The 22261-nt window shown below is 43.2% G+C and overlaps 1 protein-coding gene across 3 annotated transcripts in view; it reads right to left on the minus strand.

Moving 5' to 3' along the window:
* Positions 1-2637: 2637 nt before the first annotated feature.
* Positions 2638-22261, minus strand: part of NAXD (NAD(P)HX dehydratase) — a 98101-nt gene continuing 78477 nt past the window's right edge. For all 3 annotated transcript variants that reach the window (XM_082246509.1, XM_082246508.1, XM_082246510.1), the window contains 2 exons: positions 12033-12153; positions 2638-3012 (listed from right to left, as the gene is read on the minus strand). In XM_082246509.1, the coding sequence (XP_082102635.1) occupies positions 2862-3012; positions 12033-12153 (272 nt within the window). In that variant the 3' untranslated portion in view covers positions 2638-2861. The remainder of the gene's footprint in view (positions 3013-12032; positions 12154-22261) is intronic.

Below are 22261 nucleotides of genomic sequence, written 5' to 3' on the forward strand. Positions count from 1 at the left end.
CCACTAATTAGTGTTTAGATGTATCCCCATTTAAATTTATGTAGTAGAAATGTATACAACAGATGATTTCAAGTGTGTTCATGGTCAAATATGTTGTATAACTGATCATTATGTATGAGGATACATTACATCAAATATCCTCCCTTATGTGTTGATTCAATACACGGGACACTTTTTAAGTTACTAAGGCTATAATATGCACAAAGTTTCGTGGCGGATTATTTGCATCTACCATTGAGGGGTTAATTGAACTGACTGATAACAGGTGGAAAGTTCGATTTGGCAATATAGGGGTTATTGTACTGACGGACGATGCGTAGTGTCTAGATGATGAGGCGCAAGCCGTGAAGGGGTGTGTATACTCGCAACAAAGGGAGAATTTAAATGCAGTCACCGCACCGTGCATCCACCCCCCTGTGACAAAGTCGGAAGTGACAAAACACGTCGAGGGTGGCTACTATGCGACCAGAGGAGACACCAGGATGTGCATCGGATAGCGTTCATCAGTGGTGAGATAGGATATGACAGAAGTGGTCTTGGTGATCCTCATGTGTAAACGCCTGAATTTTAAAGAACGTGAGCAGCTTCTTTATAATTTTAAATAAATTTGATGGCTTTTGGTTACTATGCCATTGGAGGTTTCCCTTTTGTTTTCGCATGACACTTGACCCACTACATTGTGCAGAGTGAAGACTACCTTGGAGTGGATTAACTATAGCTGGTTTGCTGACCATGAGAGTGGAAGGAATTTGTAGCGCGTTTCATCCATGGGGAGAGGGATCACCTATTGTGCAAGGCAGTGTTTGGAAGTGGAAATTTTGAATGAGGACTTCACTTACTTTATGATTTACAGAGCTTTGGCATAACATCAGCATGAAAAACAGCACTGGGTGTTTCATACTACATGGACTTTATCACAACAGTTCTAATGAATGTAATTTTGTTTTTTATCACAGCGCTACCTGTTAAGAGTGATACACTCATTTTTTTCTTGCTAAATAACCATTTGAACAATGATGAATTCCATCCAGAATGTTTATTGGTAGTGAAAACCTGCATAGGATTTCCTATTTATTATCAAATAACACAAACATTCTAAAGAACATAAAGCGGTCCTAGATTAATAAACCATTATTTAACTCAGTGGTTCTCAAACATTTGGGGTGGGGACAATGGATTCTCTATAAAAGTATACTAATAACTTTTCTTACACAATTTCATAGAAATTAAGAACTGTACCGTAAACAGTGAAGCAGGAGGTTGGATACATTTTTATGTGCGTTCAGTGTGCAAGAACGCAGGGAATGCCATCCATGTGTTGCTCTAAAGGAACTTTAAAAAAGCATGACAGCTCCATGTACGGCCCTTCTTACAGTAATGTGAGAACTGAAATACACAAAGGAAGAGGGTGCCTCCATCTAAATGTAGAATGGTAAAATTGGTGTCATTAAAAGTAACTAGGCAAGTATTGCACTCGCTTGGTAGGGGTTTCTAATGTGCTTGTCATCCTTGGTGTAGCAGGCATCAATCAGCCCAGATTGATGCCTGCTACACCAAGGATGAAAAGCACATTGGAAACCCCTACCAAGCGAGTGCAATACTTACCTAGTTACTTTTAATGATACCAATTTTACCATTCTACATTTAGATGGAGGCACCCTCTTCCTTTGTGCATTTGTAGGTTTACTAGGTACTGAGGACCTGTTAAAGGGGAGCTTCCACCATCTATATTCACCTTATTACCCTACTATTTCATTCATATCTTCCTATCGGACTTTCCCTCTCATAACTGTAGCGCTGTAGTTCTTTTCCATTACTCCTATGTGAGAACTGAAGGCTACCTAATAAATCTGCATCTATGCTTCATATGAAAATATTAGGTCTTATGCACACTGACCATGATGCATAGGGCTCTGGTGTTTAGCAGAGAGCACATGTATCCCATCCAGCCCTCTGCGGGCAGCCCATCAAACTCTTTCAGAGACTGACAACTACGGTGGTTAGACAGGGCACCTAGCGGTACAAACATTTAGGGCATCACGTGCCTAGGAACAAAAACCTCAAAAAAGACTGTTCAAAACATATGAACTGATAGGTGCCCCATGCAGCTTCAGGAGCTGTCATCCTCTAAAAACAGTTTGACAGGCTGCCAGTATCAGGGCTGGACAAGACACCTTTGCCCTCCACCCACAGCAAAGATTCAGTGTGCAAGAGGCCTTACGGGTCAGCAATGCCTTTCAATGATCTTTGTCTATGCACCCAGAAATGTCCAGGCTATTATATATAAATATATATATATATATATATATATATATATATATTTTATATATATATATTTTCACAAAATTAAAGAACTGACAACTTGGGGTATTGTCGCAAAAAGACCATTAATGGGCATTCTTCTAATTTTGTACAGTGAAATTGCAGTTGCTGCCAATTTATTAAAACCAGATCAGGAAAGAGAAAAAAAAAATGAAACAGTAGTCCATAGCAACCAAATCAGGTTTCATTATATATGATTATACTAGAATTGGTTGCTATGAGCAACTCTAGATCTGATTTAGATGAATCGGCTACATTATTCTGGGAAGCATTGTGCTAAACCTCATGAATTAGTAGCTGTTCACCCATGCAGGAAGTAGATGCAGTCCCACATTTATTGTGATTGTGTCTGCAACAGTCATTCAGTTCTTAGCCCAGCCATTATTTCGTATGTAAAGCACACCTATATGGGTTTTACTAAAGCCAAAAAGGATTACTTGCTTCTCACATATCTCAAATGGGGCTACAACCCAAGAAGGTTTGATTGAAAGTCTTTTGAAGAAAAGAGTCATTAATTAAAAAACACAGCATCAGTAGTATCAGGTCTCAAACAGTTTGTTAAAAGCCGTTCCAACTTCTGAGATCATGTCGCCTGTGGTCATAGAACGCCCATTTTTCTGGAACGCTTGCTGGTTGCATTGTCTTGTTAGAGAACAGGCTCCAAATGCTGCCACCATGAAAGGATTGTGGCTGGGTGAAGGGAGGAGAAAAAAAAATATGTTTGAATGAATATTGCTACAATGGTAAGGGGGTACATTTTCAAAGGTAATCATTACTACAGAATGTCTTATTTTAAATGATGCATTTTTAATATATCAAACAACCAAAACTTCACAAGTCAGCAGAAATGTATGTACAGGATCACAATGTAAAGAACAGTATACTTAAAGCGTGTGTTTATTTTTTCGGAGAGCACCGCATTGCACCAAAAGCAAACCAGCAAAAAACCCAGGCCTTCCACACCACGTTCTAGTGTGAACGGGCCCCCTGAGCCAACACCTCAGTTCAGGAACTAGATGTTGATCCTGGATCACACTTGAACACGATGGCATGTCCATCTTGGGTAACCCTAATACACGCATTACTTAGCATCAGATGTCATGTTAAGTTTGTGCATGCCAAATCAAATTAAATACTGATCTCCATAACACCCCGCAGAACGGCCCCTAATATGTTCCCCCCGCCCCCCCCCCCCCCCCCATCATTTACCTCATTACCTACCTGAAGTGCAAAAAAAGAAAAAAAAAACGTATCTTCTTAGACCCAGTAACCTCTGCATGGAAGCAGATGTACATTATCCTAAAGACCTCAGGTCTTCCTGAAGACCTCAAGACCTCTTCCTTTTCCATCTTGTATTGGGACGCCTGCCTTTACACGCACATGAACTTTCATGGCATCCCACTCTTAGTCAGTAGGGTTCAATATTGAGATCGCCCACCCTTTGCAGCTATACCAGCTTCAACTGTCCTGGGAAGGCTGTCCACAAGGTTTAGGAGTGTGGCTCAAAGCTGCGGCTTAAATTCAGGTGTTCTTTCGGGTTGAGGTCAGGACTCTGTGCAGGCCAGTCAAATTCCCCCACCCCAAATTCATTGATCCATCTCTTTAGGGACCTTGCTTTGTGCACTGGTGCGCAACCATGTTAGAACAGCAAGAGGCCAAACTGTTCCCACAAAGTTGGGAGCGTGAAATTGTCCAAAATGTCTTGGTATGCTGATGCCTTAAGAGTTCCCTTCACTGAAACTAAGGGGCCAAGCCCAACCTCCTGAAAAACAACCTCACACCCTAACCCCTCCTCCACCAAAGGATTATGTCCAGTGCACAAAGCAAGGTCCAAATCATTTGGGGTGAGGGAACTTGACTGGCCTGCACAAAGTCTTGACCTTTGGGACGAAGTAGAGCGGAGACTGCAAGCCAGGCCTTCTTATCCATATTCCCATAGACATACTCCTAAACCTTGTGGACAGCCTTCCCAGAAGAGTTGAAGATGTTATAGCTGCCAAGGGTGGGCCAACTTGATATCGAACCCTACCGAATAAGACTGAGATGCCATTAAAGTTCATGTGCGTGTAAAGGCAGACAGCCTAATACTTTTGACAATATAGTGTACATTATACAATTTTTTTCATTCAATTTCCTTTAGATTTACCTTCCACTTTATAGTACAAGGGCCTGCCTGAATGCACACAAATTGAAAGTGTTAGGTTTGACCTCCTAGTACATTATTTCAGTAAATCTACAAGAAGGTTGTACAGTGTTTGTTTGGACCTGAAGAGCGCTCCGTGCCTAAACTGTGCCATAGTCTTTGGGGTAACAGTCTCTGAAGACCTGCCCTGCAAGTATGTCCAAAGACATGGCAAAGTAAGCCTGGAACCAGGCCTTAGGACACTGGGCTCTGTTCGGAGACCTTATCCAGGTCTACAGCTATGCTTAATTTTATAGAAAAAAAAAAAAAAAATCACTACTACAATTGCCAACATGGAATGTAGAGGTCATAAGAGTACTTCTACGCCTTCTGCAGCTTTAGCTGACATTCCTGCAGCAGCTACTAAGTCTGCTGTCAGAAGAAGAATCTCAAAGGTTTTTTTTTTCCCCCTGAGGAGCCACAATCAGATATTGTATCTCCTGAAGACACAGGATCGGTTCATACTGATGTAGTATGAGCCAACTTAACCATTTCATCTATGACACCCCTGACCCCTCCCCTGCCCTACTAAGTAGCCAACTGGAGATTGGTTTGATCAGTTGCTTCAATGGCTGGTAATTGCCAGCAAACAATGACCTAAAACCAGAAGCAATGAAATTTGTCACTTCCGGTTTCATTCACCACCGAGGAGGGGGGAGGAAAGGATTCCTCTCTTGAGCCCCCTAAAATGATCAGGTGGCTGTAAAACGCTCGGATCACTTGTACATGAAAGCCTATCGTCAGTTAAAAATTTTGATACCATAATAACGATTGCAGCAATTCTTGTATAACCACTTGTCTTCCAGGATGTTTATATATGGCTACTGGACAGCAAGGGGGTTATTTACGAATACTAGAAAATGCTAAATCTGGTTCAACTCTGCATAGGAACCAACCAGCTTCCAGGTTTGCTTGTCAAAGCTTAACTGAACAAGCTGAATTTAGAAGTGGATTGGCTACCATGCACAGCTGCACCAGATTCTGAGTACACCAGTTTTAGTAAATCTTTCCCCAACTGTTAAGCCCTGTACACACGCACCGATTGTCGGCCGAACGATCGGCCGTCTTTTGTCCGGTGCTGTCCTGTCGGTTGAAAAGTGCTAAAGACTGCACACAAATTTTGTCGGCCAACAACAGCCGACTGCAGAAGTGATGTCATGTGATGGTTAATTTTCCGTGTGTTTTTTCTTCTCTGAGCATGCCCAGTCTTGCTAATCTGCTGTTTGTCGGCCGAATTCTGTACTGACTGAGGAACAATCGGCCGTTCTGGTGTTGGCCAACAAAAATTTTAAAGCCTGCAAACCAGATTCTGTTCGGCCGAAAAGTCGCAGTCGGTTGTCGGAAGCATCATACTAACAAGCCGACAATCGGCCGATCGGACGGTGGCCGAATATTTACGGCCGACAGTCGCTACGTGTGTACAGGCCTTTAAAACTAAAAACGGGGATGGAGTCGGAGATGGATTCTAGTACTGTTATTATTCTGGGATCTCGAAGAGCATCCAAAACTATCAAAACATTTCTAAAATTCTCCCTACTGTTCTTGGCTGAAGGGATGGTCTACGGAACAGCAATTGCTGCGCATGCTTTTTGTTGGGGAGTATTTAAATAACCTCATGAAGGAAGTTATTGGTGATAAAAAATACTTAATTTTGCCCAGTAATAGAAGCTTACACCTCAGTTTGAGAAATCCCCTGCCTCTGAAGCCAAAAAAGTTCCTTTTGTTTCTCCAAAGTTTCGAGCTACAGGGCCAACCCCAAGTCAGGGGCCCAGTTTAATCGAAAAGCCTGTGCCTCTATATGCCCTTAGCCTGCAGACACCTGTTCCAAAAGCATTTTAGATGCCTGGGTAAGGGACACAGGATTCAGCAGCTACAGTTATAGAGGTTGATTTACTAAAGGCAAATAGAGCGTTCACTTTGCAAGAAAATTTGCCCCACCTTTTCAGCAATAAGGCCAGGATCAACATTTGGCTCTATTTACCATCAAGGGGAAAATTGGAACCCTTGCAAACTTTTTCCAAAGACCAATTGCCTCCGCTGCTTTATTGAAGACCTTAGTACAGGGTGTTTCACACAACCCTTTCCACAGCTTTTTTCAGCTGAACCTTGGTGGAACTCCATTTTGCCACCTCTGGCTCAGGCCCTCTGCTCCCTCACACCGCTATCAAAAGTGATAGCTTGCCTCTTTCTGGCTCCCACATATCAGATCTCCTGTGCAGGACAGGAACAATGGAGATGCAGTGGTGTAAAGACATGGGTGGGAGAGTCACATGGTAGCTGCATCCTCTTGTGATCTTTTTTTTCCCCCCTGGTGTCCGGATGTTGATGCCCCCACTGGAGAATCTCCCTGCAAGTGAGAGGTGGAGCCACCTACAGTGTGCAGGGAGGTATTAGAGCCTGGGTGCCTCAGCTCAATACGGCATCAAAATTCGGATACCTAGAAGATGGTGGAGCTTTTAAGGAGTGGGGGGAGAAGATGAGGGCAGTGGAGGGGGGTTCTGTGCAGAGGTTAGAGCAGAAGAGTGAAAGTGAGATGTTGATGGGGATGCAGAGATAAGCAGCTTTAGAAAAGCACACCTGAACTCTGCACTCCGGATGTAATGCACTATTGGAGGAACTTGACTGGCCCACACAAACTCATCCTTATAGACTCTAAAGTGGTCCCCAATGCAACAAGGTGAAAACCCCAGACCCTTTTGTAAACGCGATATGTGGTCACTCGAGAAAAACTTCTGTAAGATTGAAAACATTAAGTTAATTTATTTGGCTTGTCTGCATGTAGATTTCTTGCTGCTCTGAGATGTTGTTTTGCCTGCCCCCGTTTTCTTTTCCTCCTGTACTAACTGTTCTTGATTTGTCCCTCTTGCTTCTATTTCTACTCCTCTTTTTGGGTCGTCTTCTCCTTCTTTCTCTTTTTGAACCTCTAAAAAAGAAACCAACTTTTTCCCTTCTAAGTAATTAACCTTGTCCCTATTGGAGTATCTACCCCTAACTGCATGATCTGCTTCTATTCCTTCTACCTTCTAAATCTAATGTCTGGCCGGACTTTAAGTTTACCAGATCCCGTTGGAATGTCTTACGTTTCCCTATTTTTTTGATCCTTTTGTAATTCAACTACTTCCTTCTTCAGAACGCTCAGTCAGTTTAGTAAATTCACCCCAAGTACTTGTTTGCTTCTAATTCCCTTACACTGTCTTGCAACTTGTCCTCCAATTTTAATTTAACTTTTTCCTCCTCGATTATCAATCCCTATATTTGTATACCATGCCACTTCAAAAACTTCTCGTTACGGAAATGTTCCTCTGGCATGATTCTCTTCCAAGGGTGGCCATACATTATACAAATTTTCTTTAGCTTTACCAGAATCATATGAAAGGAGGTCAAACTTCAACACTTTTAATTTGTATATAATTAGGCAGGCCCTTGTACTACATAATTGAAGGTAAATCTAAAGTAAATTGAACACGAAAACTGTATAATGTATTGCCAACTTAAGACCCAGTGGAATCATCCTCGACTCCACGTAGGACTCTAGTGAGACAATGTTACATTACTGTTTTAAATGTTTCAATGTTAGACCGCTATGCACTCTGAAAAGCTGCCTATAATCTTTATGTGGGATATGCTTGCTCCTCCTTGGAGTAAATCGGTCTAATTTCTTGTTCAATTTCATCATCTATCTGGTATGCCATTTTATGCTAACAGATACATCAGGCAACCAAAGAGCGCAATAAACTTGATCCAGTTTCACTGAAACAATGTATCAAATGACAAAATCTGTCAAAAATAACGATGTAAAAAAGGGAAAAAAGAAGGCCACAGGGGGGTCTAACAGCAGGGAAGAGAGCACAATTGGTCACCTTTCCTGAACCCAACCTAGAAAGTGATATGATCCAGCATAACGGATAGGACTAGCTAGGGGGAGAAACACACCCCTGGGGGAGGCCTGGCAGGCAGAGAAAATTAAGACGTTGCCAGGAGGCACCAGGGGACCCCCCAACACTGGCGTACACCTGGCCCGAAAATGTGAAAAAATACATATGTCCTGTACCACTCAACCGGGACTACGAGTCAACCAGTGGAAGAAACCCACAACAAACAAGGTCCCGGGAGTGGACAAACCCACTTAATGCCAAACCCAGGGGAAGTGCATCCAAAACCAATCTTTTTTTTTTTTTTTAACAAAAAGGACCCCACCAGGATAAAGTACCTTATAGGCTAAAAATAGAAATATAAAAAGAAAAATAATTTTATATATATTTATTTTTATATTGGACATCAACAATACAAAACCCAATGGGCAGATGTGTCAGCATCCCCAGGAGGTGATTTGGTTGGTAGGTTTCCTTCTCTCTTTTCCTTCCTAGCCTAAGCAGTTTTTTTAGTAGTATTCGATGAAAAATTTACAGCAGACCATTGAGTTATTTAGTTACTGGAACATTCATGTTTTAAGTCAATGTGTAGACAAAATAGCAGAGGGTAACCGTAGGGAAGCACCACATTGGATGCAGAGTGGAGGGATGGATACAAGCCCCTCTTTGGATGCAGAGTGAAGGGATGGATACACAGTGCCATATTCCTTGAATGGAGAAATAGGGCTATTTCAAATCTAAATAAAAATAACAAAATGTCCACAAAAAATTCAAGATTCGTTTTTTTCTCTCTCCTAACTCTCAGGTATCTGTTCAACAACCAGCACCCGTGGTGATGTGGCTTTTGGAAGACGGTAAAGTGGATGTTAGTATAGATAGACTATGCCCTGAAGAAGCCTCCAGAAGTGGGAGAGGCGAAACATGTTGCCAGTTGCAAGTGTCTTCCCTCTCTTCCATGGCTTGCATTACAGTGTTTACCAACATTTTCCCAGGACGCCGCTTAATACATCTACCAGGCACACAGAATGAATAGGACTTTTTTACACACACACACACACACACACACACACACACACACACACACACACACACACACACACACACACACACACACACACACACACACACACACTTTTTATTTTATTTTTTTAAACTTCTATTTTAAGCCTTTGAGGTGTTTTATTCTAGCAGGGTCCTTTTTCTACAAGATTGGTTTTTGGTTGCATATTCCCTGAATGGGTTTGGCATTAAGCGGGTTTCTTCCCCTTTGAGACCATCCCAATGTTAGTGAAATTTGGTCACACTTACAATTTGATGCTGCTTGAGGGGTGTGCATGGGGGGAGGGGGTGTTTTGGAGGGGACATGGTGGAGTTCCTGCACCGAATTTCAGAAGAAAAAAAAAAAGCTCTAGCTATTTCTTTTAAGCCATCTGCACCTCAGTAGGTATGTGAATCTGGTGCTCTCAGATTCAAATGCTGTTGCTGAAGAGCTATCAGAGATATTCCCCTTTCTACTCTCACCCACAAGGTTACTTTCCTCATTGCAAACACCTCTGCAAGGTACAGTATGTGTCTGAACTGGCAATCTTGTGTGGTTACCAAAGAGGATTCTTTATTAGGACAAAAGACAAAGTAGTGTTGAGGTCTAGAGCCTCCTTTATTACACTAGTCACCTTAACATTGCCCTTCCATCTCTCTGTTCAGTTCCAGTACACTAACAACATTTCCCCTCACTGCCTAGATTAGTTCATACTGTATATTTTTACTTTTCAACCACTGCTTCCATTAGAAAGCCTGACTGTTTTGACAGGAGTTCTAATCCTTTCCAGCTAACAAAAAAAAAAAAAAAAAGTTTTGGCTATAGGTACACCTTGATTTTATATGTACTTGGAGATCCACTTTTAAAGTTTACTTTTCAGCCTATTTGAAAAAGGCACACCATTATTTTATTACAAATACATTTCCTACCCTGTTAGGACATGAAAGGGAATGCATTCCCTGTGCAACATGGGGATCATTAGACTCCATGGGTAAACTTTCTACATATGTGATGTGAAGTAATAGATGAATAGGAATACAGATCTAGTGCAGAAACCCAATTTGTAGATCATAGATATTATGCAAGACTATTGTTATCAACAAATGATCTGGCATTTAGAATAACTGAAAATCATTTGTCTACAGAAAGTTACTAAAACAAAATTTACTTACCGTATATACTCGAGCATAAGCCAAGTTTTTCTGCATGTTTTTTCATGCTGAAAAAGCCCCCCTCGGCTTATACTTAAGTCACTGGCTCACTTACTTTTTAAAAATGGCGCCGCCCGGTGCCGACATGTCACTGCGCATGCGCCGCATGCCCGGGAATAGCAGAACGCGTACGAGCTTTCCCGAGCATCGGCGGCGCATGCGCGGTGACGTTTTGGCGCCGGGTGGCGCCATTTTTAAATCGAAGGCGCTCCTCCGCAGGCCCTGCATTTCCTCATGCAGTGCTGAGGGCATGGTACAGGACATTCTCCTGTACCATGCCCGCAGCACTGCATCTCCTGTGCCATGCCTGAACCATCTCCTGTGCCATGCCTGAACCATCTCCTGTGCCATGCCCACAGCCCCTGTTTTGTGTCTCGTGGTGGTCCAGTTGGGTCCAGTAGCTGCTGCATTTCCCACCCTAGACTTCTACTCGAGTCAATACGTTTTCCCACTTTTTTTGTGGTAAAATTAGGGGCCTCAGCTAATATTCGGGTCAGCTTATACTCGAGTATATACGATACATATGCCTTTGGGATTGTTGCTAATTTTACTGTACGTCTAAATGTACAATTTAAAATAAGAAATCTGAGAGTTCCAAGGGCATTAAAAAAAAAAAAAATTCAGAGGCACTGTACAACCACAAAACTAGTCCTATGAGGTAATTTTCATATTCCATTATGCCCCCTCTCGGAGGCACTGTAATCCCACCATAAAACAAATCCTACGAGGTAAATTCCATTTTCCACTATGCCCTCAAGACCCCCCAACAGTGATACATTTAAGCACAGTATATTTTACAAGTGGCATTGTGTAAAAGGTGAATTTCACAATTATGCCAAATAAAATTGCTGCTCAAGCATTTTAGAAACGTAAAGCTCTTAAAAAACGACTACCAATTTGCTACCAGCTACAATTTTGTTAAAACTGATGAACTGAAAAAGAAGGTTTCCTTGTAAACATGGCTACTGGATGGTGTTTTGTACAATGTATGTATAAAAAAAAGGTGTACCAACAGATTAATTTCCTCCATTTTTTGTTTCACTTTTTTTCTCAGAATCGTTTTTCTCTTATTTGTGATTGCAGTAGGCAGTCCCTCCCACTTGGCTTACAGGAAGCAAAAAATGTATTTAATAATTGAATACAGATGCAAGCTTCTAGAAAAGGGCAACAGGTCTGCTTTCAGTTTAACATATTTTACATCATTATTACTCTTAAAATAGAGAATCCTAGAGAATCATAATTTGTTATTCAGAGATCCTCTCAATAGGATCACATTCATTTCAGTTTTATCAAATTTAGTCGACTGTAAACAAAGTTAAACCCCTTTTATAGAAAGATTAAATTTGCCTGTGTAGCCCTAGCACCATATCTGCACAGATGTTTAGAGTCAGATTGTTAAAACGTACCCATTTAGCTTATCTGGTCCAACAAGGCCTGCCCAATGTACTAAGACGCCAAGAGAACCAGCAAGAAGATCTCCCTGTCCTCCACATCGACGGTTACTTCCTTCATGAGTGCATACGAACACTTAAATATAAAAAGAGATTTAGTTTAGTCATTTAGCAGTAGGACGACTGGATTTTAGTTTATGGTAAAATTAACTTGTACTTTTAAAAAATAAATATCCTGCATATTCCATGAATATAAATATTACCCTTATTAGCCAGAGAAGTAATTTGTGCACCCCCTGACTTGGCTTCACTTTGTTACTAGGGACTGACATCACGGATAACTATGACCAACTTAGTATTAAATCTACTATCCAATGAGACGTTCTCCGACAACAGTATGGATGCTACATGGACATGGAAAAACTAAGAGAAAAAGGCCAAAGAAGCCTTTCTGGCTAATCACAGCAGTAGTTTGGTGTGCTCCTGGATGACAGGTACACTTTAAATAATGTAAGAAACCAGACACTGTACACAAGAAAAGAGACTGGTCAGAATATACAAAAAATAATTTACTAGTAATGTAACATAGCCATGTCCAATGCTGAGCCGTAATTGCACTGCAAAAATTACGATCATACAATTTTATTTATGTTCTGCTCCAGAGTAAAACCCCAAATTCCGAAAAAGTTGGGAAAATGCGCAAAATCTACAAAAAAAAAAACCCCAAAAAAAACAATGCAATGATTTGCAATAGGGATGCACCGAAATTTCGGCCGATAATGGGTTAACATTGCCGAAAATAAATATGGCCGTCGTGGGGAAGGAGGAGGGGCGCAGCGCAGGGCAGGTTTTAAAAGTCCCGCCTCTGGCCGGCCGGCCGCCTCTTAATGACGACCCTACTACGATCTGTGCATTATGAATGGATATACCAGGCGGGGGGGAGGGCGGGTCGAGCGGCCGCTATAGATAGAACTATGTGAATTATCCCTGTCAGCTCAGCGCGACTATGTGTGAATGAGAACAGAACTGACACCGGGCCGGGGGGGGGGGGGGGGGGGGGGCGGCGGGGGCGTTCGGAGTGGCCGCTATTAGCTGTAACTATGTGAGCGCTTCACTTCCCTGACAGGGAAGTGAAGCTCTCACATAGTTACAGCTAATAGCGGCCGCTCCGACCGCCCCCCCCGCCTGGTGTCAGTTCTGTTCTCATTCACAAATAGTCGCGCTGAGCTGACAGGGATAATTCACATAGTTCTATCTATAGGGGGCGCTCGACCCGCCCCCCCGCCATGTCCATTCATAATGCACAGATCTTAGTAGGGACGTCATTAAGGAGGCGGCCAGCCGGCCAGAGGCGGGACTTTTAAAACCTGCCCTGCGCTGTTCTCATTCACACATAAACCTGCCCTGCCCTGTTCTCATTCACACATAGACGTGCTGAGCTGACAGTGAAGGATCACATTAGTTCTATCTATAGCGGCCGCTCGCCCCGCCCCCCCACCTGGTATGTCCATTCATAATGCACAGATCGTAGTAGGGACGTCATTGAGAGGCGGTGCCGCCGGCCAGAGGCGGGACTTTTGAATGCAGGACACCCGAGGAGGGGGGACGCTGAGGCAGTGGGGGTGGGGGGGGGAGCTGAGGCAGCTTACCAATGGTATTTGTATTATGAAGCATGAGGGGTTAATATATTGTCACTGCTGGTAACTCATCTATTAGTGACCGACCAGTGGCAGGTAATTAACCCTTTTGTGCTGCATTAGTGCAACCAGTATCAGTGTTAATTAACACTGGTTGCACTGATACTGGTTGCACTAATAGATGAGTGACCAGCAGTGACAATACATTAACCCCTCATGCTTCATAATACAAATACCATTGGTAATTAAATTAACCTCTTGCCAACCCATCACAGTACATATACTGTGACAGGGTGGCAGCGACAGGTGTACGTCACTACCTGTTTTTGGTGTATGCCCCTGTTCTATCCATTTTAATTTTTTTTTGGGGAAAAAGTAATTTTCGGTTTCAGTTTCCGGCCATGGGCATCCTGCATTTTCGGTTTCGGTCCAAAATTTTCATTTCGGTGCATCCCTAAATTTGCATATCTCCCTAAACTCATTTTATTGACAGCAGAAAACATATTTTAAGTTTAAACTTAGTTTAAACTGAGAAAATGTACAATTTTAAGAAAAAAAGAAGGTCATTTTGAAATTGATGGCAGCAACACTTCTAAAACACGTTGGGACAGGGCCATGTTTATTATGGTGTAGCATCCCCTCTCCTTTTAAGATGTTGTAAACATCTGGGAACCGAGACCAATTGCTGGAGTTTAGGGAGAGGAATGTGGTCCCATTTTTGCCTGATTTAGGATTCTAACTGCTCAACAGTTCTGGGTCTTCTTGGTCGAATCTTTCATTTTAAGATGCAAAAATATGCCTTCTGGGATTAGTGGATGGCTTAGCCCATAAAAAGGCTACCCGTATGCTCTTGACACTTCTTCTGTACTATGCAAGGAAATTAATAATACTTTCATGGAAAAACCAAAACCTCCAACAGTACATGGCTGGAAAGGAATTATAAACCGGACACTCCCGCTTTATAAAACTACGTACATAAATAGGGGTACATTGGAAAAGTTTAATGAGGTTTGGGGATGTTGGGTAGATAGTGTATCTACAGTATCAGAAGAATTGGGAAGTCCTTAAAGAGTAGTAGAGAGTGGAGGGGTATTGGTCTACATGGGCTGAAGGTATATAAATTTGAAAAATGGAAGGAAGAGAAGGAAAAGGGTAAAGTTATGCTTCAGTACCTAGAAGGTAAGGAAGGAAAAGGAAAGGGGGATAAAAGTGAATTATATATAAAAAAAAATGTATACTTTATCATTATATTTTTTTTTCTTTCTTTCTTTGGGGTTGGGATATGAATTGTTGAATGTATGTATTTTTGGATCCCTTGGGGAATTGTATGTTTGTATTGTTATTTTCTGTATTGAAATTAATAAAAAACAAGTTTAAAAAAAAAAAAAAAGATGCAAAAATATTTTCAACAGGTGAAAAGTCTGGACTGCAAGCAGGCCAGTTAAGCACCCAGACTTCTACAATGAAGCCATGCTGCTGTCATAGATGCAGTATGTGGTTAAGCAGTGTCCTGCTCAAATATGTATAAATATGTCGGCCTTCCCTGAAAAGACGTCATCTGGATGGGAGCATTTTCTGCAATAAAACCTGGATGTATCTTTCAGCATTGATGGTGCCTTTCTAGATGTGCATGGTATGTGGAATATACACACTAATTTACCCCCATATCAACAGAGATCGAGGCTTTTAAACTGAGTGTAGAAACAAACCTGAAGGCCCCTCTCCTCTTTAGTACAGACGATGCAGTGCCCATGGTTGCCAAAACTAAAATTGCATTTCTATTCGTCTGACCACAGAACAGTTTTCCACTTCGAAACAGACCATTTTAAAATAAGCTTTGGCCTAGAAAATTGGATTTTTGTACTTACCGTAAAATCCATTTCTCAGAGTTTATCGACGGACACAGAGCTCCATAAATCATAACTACTGGGTTATATTGCCTCCTCAAGGAGTAGGACTAGGATTTTTCCTTCAACTTAGCTGTAAAATCCTTTTCTTGAAGTACATCACTAGGTTATACGCTACCTTTAGTTGATTGGACACTGGCCACCAATAGACAGGAAGTTCCTCCCATATAGCCCCTCCCATACAGGAAGAACCTCAGTTTTTGAAGCAAGCAATGAAGATCCCAGAAAAGAGGGGGACGGACCTCTGTGTCCTGTGATGTACTTCAAGAAAATTATTTTACAGGTAGGGTAGAATATGGGACCTTGGGAGAGCAGGTCTGGACGACATGGAAGCAACCATGGCTCCTCTACTACGAATTTTTACAATTTCCGTGTACCAAGGTCTCCTGGGCCAAACCGGAGCCACTAGGATCACCGCTACCTGAATTCTGCTCAACAGACGTTACAAAAGCTAGACCGGACGGGAGGGAATGCATAGACCAGGTTGAACCGAAACTAAGGAATCATTAAGGCATCCGTTCCCCTGGTTCTGGAAACAACCCTGTCAAGCTTGTTGTTGAACCTGAACGCCAATAGATTTACGTCTGGTGTACTCCAACGTTGGCAGATCAGTTAAAAAACCTTGGGATGCAGGGACCACTCCCCTGGATACAACTGCTGGCAACTTAGAAAGTCTGTCTGCCAGTTGTCCACCCCTGGGATGAAAACCGCTGACAGACATGGAACAGGACTCTACCCAAGACAGGATGTGGTTCACCTCCTTCTGCACTGATTGGCTTCTGGCTCCCACCTGATGGTTGATATAAGCCACCAGAGTTGCATTGTCCAGCTGAATCCTGACAGGACACCCCCACAGTCTGAATGTCCAAGAAACCATCGCCAAACAGGCTGCCCAGACCTCCAAGATGTTGATGGGTAAAACCTTTTCTACCCGACTACATAACTGGATAGATATTTCCTCCAGGACCACTCCCCAGCCCATAAGGCTGGCGTCCGTGGTTACTACCTTCCAGGTCACAAGCAGAAAAGATTTCCCCTTGCTTAGGTTGCCGAGGACCAGCCACCAGGTCACATCCTGTCTTACCCTTGGTGAAAGAAACATTGGGGAATCCAGAGCTTTGAGTTTTTTGTTCTAAGCGGACAGAATACTGTTCTGGAATGGAATTGCACATAAGGGACTGCTTAGAATGAGGACACCATCTTGCCTAGCAGTCTCATGCATAGCCGTATAGAGGGAAACCTTTTCCCCCTTACCAACCGCACCAGACCCTTCAAGGCCAGAATCTCTTTTCATGGCAGGAAAAACTATGCCTGAGCAGTATCGAGAATCAGACCAAAATACTCCAGAATTTGAACAGGCCTTAAGGCGGACTTTTGTAAGTTTACAACCCAACCCATATTTTCTAAGAACTGGACGGTCCAGGAAGCATCCCATCTTAGATCTGGTCCTGACAGATTCTTGATCAGCAGGTCGTCTAGGTAACCCCATTACTGAGATGCCCTGACCGGGTCCAAAACTTTTGTAAACACCCGGGGAGCTGTGGCCAGACCGAAAAGGCAGAGCCACAAACTGAAACGGAGACTGCCCTACTGCAAAACGCAGGAGCCTGAAAATTGGTACATAGGAGGTATGCATCCTTGATATCTATGGAAGCCAGAAAATATCCTATTCCTAGAGAGGCTACCACAGAGCGGATTGATTCCATGCGAAAAGACCGAATGGTCAGATACTGGTTCAGAGCTTTGAGATCTAGAATGGGTTTTACATCGCCATTTGGTTTTGGCACTGTAAAAAGATTTGAATAAAAACCTGTGAACCTTTCGCTGTTGGAACCTCCACAATCACGCCCTGCACCTACAAATGTTCCAGGGCTGGAACAAGGACTTCTTTTACTGGGCAAACAGGGACATTTGAACCCAGAAACCGAGGAGGAAGAAACTTTCAGAACGCTATCATGTAGCCCAGTGCCACTGTGGACAAGACCCACCTGCCCACCACTCCTTCCCAAGTTTCTGAGAACTGTAGGAGCCTTCCCCCCAGCCGAACGAGTGGGGGTGCCACTTCATAAGGCAGATTTGGAACCTGATTTAACAGGCCTTTGGACTCAGTTTTTTCTGACCTTGATTTTAAGGTCTTCTAAACCCTGATGGCTGAGGCCGTCTGAACTGCTTTGAAGCTGATGTGTTAGGAGGTACGGCAACCCTTGGAGCTTTAAAAGATGGATGTTTAATCCTTCTTTTAACCGGCAACAATGCGCTTTTTCCACCTGAAATCTGCTGGATGTATTTATTTATCCAGATCCTCACCAAAGAGACGTTCCCCATGTAAAGGAAAAGCAGTCAGTTTCTTACAAGGTAATTCTGCCGACCAATTCTTAAGCCATAGTACTCTGTGCATATGAACAGAGAAGAGCAACTCTGGAAATCTGTTGGATAGAATCCTTAAGGGCATCTACTGCAAAACACAAGGTGCAAGGAAACCACCAAATCTTCAGAAGATTCCACCCTTGAATAGGCAGACTTCTAGTCACCCTTTTAAAGCGATCCTTTAAGGATTGGCAAACCCCTATATCCGCTATCGTTGGTTGTATAGCAGAGCCAGCGATGGCAAAGGAAGCTTTAAGTAAGGATTCCAACTTTTTATCTGCTGGGCAACTTTTAAAACCTGGGCATTATCAACCGGACAGGTCAAATTCTTGTTCACAGAATAGCATCGTCTACCAAAGGTATACACCACTTCCTCTTTAATTTCTCCTCCATAGGATAAAGCAAAGAAAATCTCTTTGGAGGCATGAACAACTTGTCAGGATTAATCCCAATCGTTATACACCAGCTGTTCCAGCAGGGGGTGTAAAGGAAAAGCCTGGAAATTCTGCTGAGGGTGCAAATAACCCAAAGAAGAAAAGGATGCTTCAGACATTTACAGAGGTGGTAATTTAAATCCTGTCCAAACCATTTTGGTGAGGGACTGAATTAGTAGCCTCAGAGTGAGAAGCTGAAAATGGTTCCTCAGAGTCTGAACCCTCTGCAGAGGAATCCTCAGCCTGAGCCTCTCCCAAACTGTGAACAGCTACCTCCTGTACATCATCTTCTGCCCAATCTGGCTCTAAGCCAGGAGTTCCCACAAGACCCTGAGAGCCTAAAAACTCTGGTAGATCCCTGCTGGGCATGGGAACAGGAATTGGATCTATCTCATTTTCTCCCCTCCTGTGAAACAGAAGCAATCATCTCGGCTATTTTACCTTCATGGCTAGCCAAGGCAGATGCCAAGTCACCTTTCGTAACATAGGAAGACAGACATTCGAGGTAGCAACAATAAGCGTAATGGCTCAGAGTGTGCAGTTGCTTCAGGTCTCTCAGGGGAACATAGCACAGCAGGAGCAAGGCTAAGATTTCCTAATCCTGATAGTGGAACAGGTGTTCCCTTTCCTGCTGCACACCCCTCCAACTACTTTTTCTGGAAGACATTGTTTAATCAAAGTTAGAACCAGAAAGAGAGGCAGACAGTTCCTGTTATCCAGCAAGCGCAGTTATCACAGACCACTGCCCTTCTCCAGCAGTATTTGCAGCCGTATCTAAGACCCATTGACTCACGTGCCCTTCATATGTTTAACCTGACCCAGCGCCATGTGCGTGCTGGTGACGTCAGGCACGTGCATCATTGCCATGCGCGAGCGTGGCCAAGGGAGATACACCGCCTCCTTGCCAAGCTGACCGAAAATCCCCTGTAGAAACAGATTTGAACAGACTAGTGACCTCTAGTGGCCAAACACGATACTGCACAACTGGAGAAAACAGTGTAATCTTCCCTGCAATCTTGCCAGTCCCGCCGCAGGATCCTTAATGGACCCAGTCTACAACCATCACGGCTGGCTATGTCAGTTAATGGACCTTCAAGGACCGGGTCCCCCTTTTTAATGGGGTCCACACCCCCTTGGATCTGTAGAGCACCGTGCTGGCAAACTCCTTGGGATAATAACCAGGGTTTCATTACCAGGGTCCAGTGCCCATATGGGTCACACTACAGGCAAGACCTCGGATTTTCTTGGCCGAGGCTCCGGTAAAATTCTTTTAGCACTTAGCCATCTGAATGGATCCGTTTAGAATGCCCCAACTGGGACATCATTCTTAGGATTGAAGACCTTTAACAGCCATGACCACCACCTTTAAGACAATGGCGAAAAAACTGAGGTTCTTCCTGTATAGGAGGGGTTATATGGGAGGATCTTCATGTCTATTGGTTGCCAGTGTCCAATTACCTAAAAGGTAGTGTATAACCCAGATAGTCATTATTACCGGCTCTGTGTCCCGTGATGTACAATAAAGAAAACAATTTTCTAAAAAAAAAAAAAAGAAGTAGTATCTTTCTTATAGAAGTTTGTGAAGGTATGCACCGACGACCAAGTGGCTGCCTTGCAAACTTGCGATATGGAAGCCTTATGACAGAAGGCCCAAGAAGCACGCAGTGCCCGAGTAGAATGTGCCGTAACAGGGAAAGGTGGAACCTAACTTTTAATGGAAAAGGCCTGAGTCACCGTCTGTCTGATCCATCTGGAGATGAAGCGGCCAGCCCTTTTCTTGGTCCATCCGTAACCACAAAAATCGAGTCTGACCTCAGAAAAGACTCAGTAGCTGCCAGATACACCAAAAACGCACAAACAACATCCAAGGTATGCAAAGCAAATTCCTTGGGACAAGCTGGTTTGGGACACAAGGAAGGCAACGGAAGTCAGAGACAACTTTGGGCAGGAATGATGGACAGGGACAAAGAACTACTTTATCCTAACAACCACTAAATCGGGCCTGCAACTCCGTGCTCGTGTGACCACCACCAACACTTATGGATAGCCTCTCACCTTAACACTGGTTCAATGAAGGCAGTGTGTAATCCCAATGGCAATACTCCTAATGGGGATGTCTGGGATGCCAGCGTTTAGCCTCAGCACGATAAGCATGTAAAAAAAAAAGTGACAGCATGGCTCCTCCAGAGGCTTTTGGAATGTTCAGTCAGCTCGCACAAGGTGGAAATTGTGCTGATTATGCGAGTGTGATTTAATTTATCCATGTATATTAAAAGTTACCCATCCAGAGAGCATTAGATCTCCTGTCACTTTTTTACATGCTTATCGATATGTGTTGAGGCTAAACGCTGGCATCCCAGACATCCCCATTAGGAGTATTGCCATTGGGATTACACACTGCCTTCATTGAACCAGTGTTAAGGTGAGAGGCTATCTATAAAAGTGTTGGTGGTGGTCACACGAGAACGGAGTGTGGAAGCATCAGTCAAGCACCTTATTTGCTGTATTTGCACATTGGATCATCTGAATGGACTTGTTATTTTAGCCTTAATTTATTCACTACACCTGTGTTGCTCTTTAATTTGTTCATTTGCACTGAGTGATTATTGTTGGATATTATTCCAGGATTGATTTTATTATTTATTCCATACTTCTTGTTATAACACTTGGTTTCTTATAATATTGCTGGCACTTTAAAAAGATAATATATATATATATATATATATATATATATATATATATATTGTATATTGCGGGCACTATAGTAGCACGTCACTTTGATTTTCATTAGCACCTTTGCAGCACAATTCACTTTAGCACTGTACCCCCTATTATTTGCATCTTATGTACTTTTTAGTGAAAAAGATTTGGTATAGCAGCTTATAGTTATTATCGATTGCGCTGATTTTTATTATTTTTGCACAGATCGATTCCCCGGACAGGGATAGCTGCCGAGGACACCTTCCCACCCGGACAGGCTGGCAACCGTGGTGACAACCGTCCAGTACAGGGGGAGAAAGGATTTTTCCTGTCGATGTGCCAAAGAATGAAGCCACCTCTAGGACACCCCGTGGATTCTTGTCCCATTTTACCAGAATCTCTTTAGCAGAGATGTCATGTGGAACTGTGCAAACAGAACCGCCTAGAAGGTAGACTCCATCAGGCCCAGTACCTGCATGCAAGCCCAGAGGGATGACTGTCTGCTGGACAACAGAAGTTGAATTGCCTCCTGCAATGTCTGGAGTTTTTCCAGAGAAAAACACTGGCTGAGGCCAGAGTCAGACCCAGATAGTCCAGTTTTGTGGACAGAACTACAGCAGACTGATCAGAATCGAACCAAACGCCCTCAGAGTTTGCAGAGTAATCTCCAAGTTGTCCACCAGAATAGACGGAGGCTCTGTTTGCAGAAGACCGTCCAGGTACCCAAGTACGGCGATCATCCGCTGACGTAACAATGCTAGTACCAGGGCCAGCACTTTTGTCAAGACCCGAGGAACGGAGGCAAAACCAAAGGGTTAACACCACGAACTGATAATGCTCCTCGCCCACAACAAAAAAGGGGAGGAAGCACTGGTGACCGGCACATATTGGAATGTGAAGGTAGGCATCTTTGATGTTGATGGAAGCGAGAAAATCTCTGATGTAGGGACGCCACTACTGTGCGAATTGACTCCTGTACCCACACAAAGCAGTTTAGCGTCTAGAGGTCCAGAATCGGACGTGCCTTGCCTTCCTTCCGGGGGGAACTGAAAAGAGGTTTGAGTAAAAAACCCCTGAAAACTTTCCAAAGTCGTAACCAGAACAATCACCCCTTGAAGTAACAAGTCTTGCATTGCCCCAAAGAGTAAGCGATCTGGGACAAGTGCAGGTTGGAAGGGAAGAACCTTTCCAGAGGATAA

The sequence above is a fragment of the Pelophylax lessonae genome (genome assembly GCF_965119305.1).
Source record: "Pelophylax lessonae genome assembly, chromosome: 2".
NCBI classification, from domain to species: Eukaryota; Metazoa; Chordata; class Amphibia; order Anura; family Ranidae; genus Pelophylax; species Pelophylax lessonae.